The 6226-nt window shown below is 50.7% G+C and overlaps 1 protein-coding gene across 1 annotated transcript in view; it reads right to left on the reverse strand.

The window, feature by feature from the left end:
- The window catches only part of LOC101361395 (serine protease 42), a 45026-nt gene that overhangs the window by 33746 nt on the left and 5054 nt on the right, over positions 1–6226 (reverse strand). Inside the window, exons 2-6 of the mRNA XM_023733550.1 lie at positions 5746–5902; positions 5128–5390; positions 3867–4027; positions 1965–2099; positions 1524–1767 (exon numbers count right to left, since the gene is read on the reverse strand). Coding sequence (XP_023589318.1) covers positions 1524–1767; positions 1965–2099; positions 3867–4027; positions 5128–5390; positions 5746–5902 — 960 coding nt within the window. The remainder of the gene's footprint in view (positions 1–1523; positions 1768–1964; positions 2100–3866; positions 4028–5127; positions 5391–5745; positions 5903–6226) is intronic.

Below are 6226 nucleotides of genomic sequence, written 5' to 3' on the forward strand. Positions count from 1 at the left end.
TAAAGAAAATAATAATATAGAAAGTCATTAAGAGATAATACAGTAATTCACCAACATAAATTTTTAATGTTATCAATTTTTAAAAAATGAATAAAGAAAAAAATGAGGAATGGGGAAGTAGGAATAAAAAAATTTTAGTCTAAATAAGAAATGACTTTAAAAACCTGTATTCATAACAATCAAGAAATAAAGCTCCAAATGATGTCAATCGAGTTGTTAGGATAGGGTTTTTCTGAGACCCAACATGACAGTGACTTGATTAAAACAAAAATTTCTCTCTTGCATAAAAGGCTGATGGCAGTCCTACAAATTCCAGAAAGCCAAGTTCCTTCTAAATTGCCATTCTATACCCTTAGCATGTTCTTCATGTCCCAAGATGGCTGCTCGAGCTCCAGCCAACACATGCACATTCCAGCCAGGAGAGAAGAAAGGGTTGAAGAAGGACTTATCCTCCCTTTAGGGACATTTCTCAAAATTCATACCCACTATTTCTGTTCATATCTCGTTGGCTAGAAATTAGTGCCACACCTAGATATAAGAAAGGCTTATAAGTGTAGTCTTTATTATGAGCAGCTATATGCCTAGAACGAAGGGAAGGAAAGATACCGGGAGAGACAATTATCAGTCTCTAGCTCAATTCACTTTCTTATTCACCTAATATTTACATGCACCTTCTTTCCATATGCAAAACACACTAAACCACCCCCCTCCACCTCAAGAGAAGGTAACCCCAAGTTGCATGAACAGTGAAGAAAATTTGGAGCATCATGAGACCACTGGGTGATGAGGCAAGTGCAGACACAGTCAAGCAGCTCATCCTGTGTTCCCGGTAGAGCCCAGCCAAAGGGATCTGGTGCTCACGGCTCTACATACTTGGAGGGGGAGGAGCAGCAACAGACAGGAAATGGGGGTTGCAGTTTGGGATGCAATGCCCAGAGCCCTCTCTTGCTTTCAGTCTCACTTGTTCCCTCCTTCCCAGCTGCAACAGCTAGCAAACTCAGCTACAACACTCCCAGCTGTAGAGTTGCTGACGGCTGTGACAGGAGCACAGGCAGCAGGATTCAACTGGTTAAAACCATCCGTCCAGCTCACATCAGGGTATGCAGGGGCCTCCCCTCTCTCTAGGGTTTAAAAGGAATTATTAACATCTTCCTCAGTTAAGTGTGAGATAACTTCTCTTCACTATCCCCACGCCCCAGGCCAGTAGAAATGCAGAACACACAGGCAATTCTCCAAGTGTTTATTCAGTTGACATCTTAAATCTCTGCATCCCATCACCCCAACACAACTTGAGGTGTCCCTGGGTGTGCCCACTAAGGAATTGAAGAAGGAGATTCCAAGATTGGGTTGCCTCCAGGAGATCTTCTGTGGCAAAGAATTTGGAAATCCCAGGCCTGGCGCCTCAGCAAGGACATGGCGTGCCTTCTTCAGGCTCTCTCTTTGAACAATCCCAAGCTGACTGGTTCGACAAAGTCTCAAGGAAGAGCCCTGAAACCAGAACCAGGGTCTAATGCTGGTTTCACCACTGATGATGTCAAATCGAACCTCCCTTCTCTGGTTGATGTTCTCCAAAAGGTCAAAGAACCACCATGCTCCACCTGGCAGGTCACCCCTCTCCTTTCCGGCAGGCAGAGCGCTGGTATAGGGCTTGGGGGCACAGCCAAGGATCAGGCAGGTGACCGGTGCACCAGACCAGGGCACTTTCCGGGCTCCAGCCTCACTGCCACCCTCGATTGTGTGGATCTCCACAGGGTCAATAGATCCCAACTGGAATTTGCAGACAGGGCATTGAGAAGGAACGGGAGGTCGGAGGAGGGGCAAAGTGGGAGACTCAGGAACAGGAGGGGCAAGGGCAGGTGTGGTCACAGGGTCACCAGGATGCCCAAGGGCAGCACCAGAAACGGGAGTATGATGTGGGACCCCAAAGGACACAAACAGGTAGACTGGCTTAGCACTGCGCCCACCCAGTTCCTGTAGGCGCTAACTTCCGTATAAATTCCAGGCGTTCCACGACGACCACAGCCGATGCCCCAGCTCACGATCCCCACCTGCATCCAGGTTTGGTTATATTCACAGACCATGGGTCCCCCAGAATCTCCCTGGAGAAAGAGAAAGAAACAAACCACAGGAATGGAAGAGGATCCACACTGAGCAGGCTGAATGCACTACAGGGCACTGGCGGGCTTCCCCAGGTACCCCCCCAGGCCCCAGTTTCTGTGAATTTGTGATCTGGGAGATGAAAAGTTAATGGGAAAATTAATGTCTGCTAAGAAATACTACTCTTCCCAGGTAATCAGGTACTCAGGCACAGGACATATCGCCAGTTGGCCCCAGGACAGCAGTGCCAGCTGGTAAAATATTGACACGCTCTCATATCTAGTGGTTAAAGCCACTTCTGAGACCCTGAGTGTCCCTATTCTCTCTCAGCCGCTTCCTCTGGCCTTCCTCCCTCCAAGCCTATCCGTAAGAATTAAAGGGGCAAGGTTAGGCAGACCCAGCGTTAAGGCCTGTCCATTCTGACAGGCCATTTCCCAGACCACCACCCACTGCCAAACCAAACTCACTGCTGTCGAGTTGATTTCGACTCATAGCGACCCCATAAGGATTCCAAGGCTATAAATCTCTACGGAAGCAGATGGCCACATCTTTCTCCCACACAGCCACTTGTGGTTTTGAACCACCAACCTTTTAGTTAGTAGTCGATCGCTTTCATCCCAGATCACAGTGGTTCTTAAATATTTTGACCACATCTGTGCCTGGTGGCCCCAAGTCCCTACATCTGGCCTGAAGCCATACAGCCAGCTCCTTCCACATTTTAGACCTCACCCCAGACATTCCACACATACCCCAATTCAAACAGAACTCCACGTGTCCTTTCCCAAACTTGTTCCTGTGTTCCCTGCCACTGGCCACCTCAGGCAGAAACACGGGGTCTTCCTCGCCCCCACCCCGACATGCAGTCAGTCACCAACAACCGATGATTCAACTTCAAGCACATCTCTTTCACCACCTCACTGAACCAGGCTCCGCTCAGGACTCAGTAACTTTGCCTGGATGATGAAAATAAACTGCGAGCCTGCAGTCCAGTCACCACACAGCTCAGGGAGTCACTTCTCTTAAAGGTAAATCTGACGGTGTCCCCCAGGCCTGCCTGGATAGAGGTCTAGAATCTTGGCACAGCATTGCAGGCCACACATATTCTGACTCCAATCCACCTCTCTGGCCACATTTGCTACCTTGTTGTTCCAGATAGATGAAACATTCCCTGAATGTGGCAAATTCCCACGTACATCTGGGCCACTGCATACGCTGTTCCCTCTCCCTCCAATGCAGTTCTCTCCTTTCCAAGAAACGTTAAGAATTCTCATCCTCTAGGACCTGGATCAAATGCCCTCTCCTAAGGAAGGCAGGTTGGCGCAGAAGGAAAATCATGGGCCCGGGCACCATACGGGCGCTCACAGGGGATTTGGTCTTTGGACCTCCCCTTCCACATCTGCATAATAGGTCTGATGTCTATGTTGCAGGGTTGTGACGTGGGTTAACTGAGACAATGTGTGTAAATGCTCCCACTGGCACACTGACTGCCGCCGACCGGAGGAGCTCAATTAATGGAGCTTACATTATTAATATTTATGCACCTCCAACTTCCCCACACCCCGACAGGGCCCCTAGGCAATGAGGGCTGCTCCCTTTTGAAGGAACAGGCCAGGTCAGTTCAGGGGAGCCATGGTGGTTTCCCCCTGTGAATCTCCTTAACTCAATAAGTGGTGAACAGAGAAGCTGGCAAAGAACCCAGGCCGTGCCAGCTAAGAATGAGGAACTTCTGAGGCAAAAATCAAAATGCAGAGGAGGCAAGGGGAACTGACCTGACAAGAATCTCTTCCACCAGCTTTATAGCCACAGACCATCCCTTTCCTTACTACATCCGAAAAAGTTGACATGGTCTGCTTCATTATGTTATTACAGTTTTCATAGCGGATGATGTACTGGTCGACCTTCTGGAGAATTTCTGAAAAAGGAGACTGATCTACAAGCAAAGAAAATCAGCAGTTCGTGGAGCTACGCAAGTAGACAGGAAGTCTCAGGCACTCAGAATCCCCCTGGAAAAAAGCAGGGTAGTAGATATGGTCCCCATGTGACACAGGAGGAAACTGAGGCCCAAAGTTGGCATGGGGAGAGGAGGAGGTAAGAAGTAAACCCAAACCAGGAGAAGGCAGAATAGGTCAGAACAAGGCCTCTGTCACCGTGAGTAGCAGTAGCAATAGTGACAGGGGGCCTGTGCATCAGTGAAGCGTCTTTACTTTTCAGAGCAGGATGACAGACTCTAGGACAGGTCGCACCCCAAAGGTACAAAAATCTAGCTTCTCCCCAGGGTAGCAGGCCCGGCAGCCTCACGAACAGGGGCCCTCTGCCTCCGCCTACACCCCCAGGGAGAGGATGCTCCCCACCCACCAAGACAGGTACCTCCAGTGAGGGGCAGCTCTGACTGGCAGACAGCTCATCACCCCCTGAGCTGAAATCCACCCTGAAGAGAACCCTATAGCATCTGGCTTTGTCCCCAGGAAACCTAGAAACACCCCCCAAATCAAAGAAAAACCAGCCAGTTGCCGTTGAGTCAATTCCGACTCATGGCAATCCCATGTGTGCAGAGTAGAACTGTGCTCCGTGGGGTTTTCAAGGCTGTGACCTTCCAGAAGCAGATCACCAGGCCTTTCTCCCCAGGTGCCTGGATGAGTTTGACCCGAGAACCTTTCAGTTAATAGTCAGGCGCTTAACAGTTTGCACCACCCAGGGACTCCCAGTCAGGCACAGTCCCCCCACAAATGTTCAGAAGGGGACCTCGTTTTGTATTTCTCCTTCTCCTGGCTGGGCAGCTCCAGTTCTCCAAAATGGCTGCCATCCAACATTTGTGTTGCCATAAAAGACCTCAACACAGTTTCTGGGGTCACCCAAACTAATCAGGGAACCACTGCCCTGCTGCTAAACTGTTCACCCCCCAATCCCCTTACCTACCTGCCAGGTAATTCTGCCTCCCTTTCCCTCCCTTTAGCCTTCATGCCTACTCGAGGGCACAAGGCTGTCTCCCCACCACCCCAAATTTGCTTCCTGCCTGACAAGTCTCACCGCCTTCTCCCTGTCGGCCCCATCCAGTCACCCAGCATCTGGTCCCAGCTGCCACCTGGAAAGTCTGCTCTGGGATGCAGATGGGCTGGATGGTTGAGGTGAAATTCACAGGGAAGAGCAGATGAAGAAGGGCGATGTCATTTTGAACACTCCCAATTCTTGTGAACTGAGGGTGGACAACGATGTTTTGGACAGGGACCACCACACTTGTGTTGACTTTATGAAAGATACTCATATCTCCTATCTTGATGCTGTAGCTGAAACGGCTGTGGAAGAGAGGACATGCCCCTCATAGAGACCTGCGAAGCACTCCTTGTGCTTTTTCCATGAGTTTCAGATACTTCCCAACCTCTCCCCAACCTCCCTCACACTCTCCCTACCCCTCTACCTCCAAGACCCTCTCCTTGATCACTCTCAGAATCGATTTGCTTGCCCCCGCCCCCGCCCCCCGCCTTAAATTCCTAGTAAAAAAACTACCAATGCAGAGCCCCTCCCATTTTTATTGGGTATGCTGTTTGGTTGTTGTTTTGTTTCTTTTTTTGTCAGTGTGCCAGGCAATTGAGCTCAGTGGGTGTTTGAGAACAGGCCTGGCTCCAGAACGCTCACGTCTCCGCCCCTCACCTTAAAATACAGTGGGCCGCGGTCAGCACCCACTGATCTGAGATGAGCGAGCCTCCACAGATGTGCTTGCGACGGACTCTCAGGCTCACCTGCCAGGGCCACTCCCCTTCTTTGGATTCCTCTCCTCCGACTATTTTCACATCAGGATGGCCGCACCCTGGGGTGAGAGGTGTAAGAAGAACTCAAAGAAGCAGGCCCGATCTCCCCTAAGCCCTGGGCTTCCCAGAAAAGCACCCCATGCCCCTAAACAGTCAAGGGTGAGGCCATGTCCTCTGAGACACTGAGCAGGTGTCCCAGGCCTTGTACCAGCAGACTCTCCAAGCAGAATCTCGTCCGCCTCAGATCCCACTGGCAGGGCTGCATCCGCTCAGACCCCAGAGGGCTGGGCCTGAGTCCGCATCCACCGACCCCCAGTCGCCCAGGCAGCACTGGGTCCCCGCTCGGAGCGCCCCAACCCTCTCCTCCGGACTCCCCACGGGAA

This window comes from Trichechus manatus, unplaced genomic scaffold, assembly GCF_000243295.1.
Source record: "Trichechus manatus latirostris isolate Lorelei unplaced genomic scaffold, TriManLat1.0 scaffold00001, whole genome shotgun sequence".
NCBI lineage: Eukaryota > Metazoa > Chordata > Mammalia > Sirenia > Trichechidae > Trichechus > Trichechus manatus.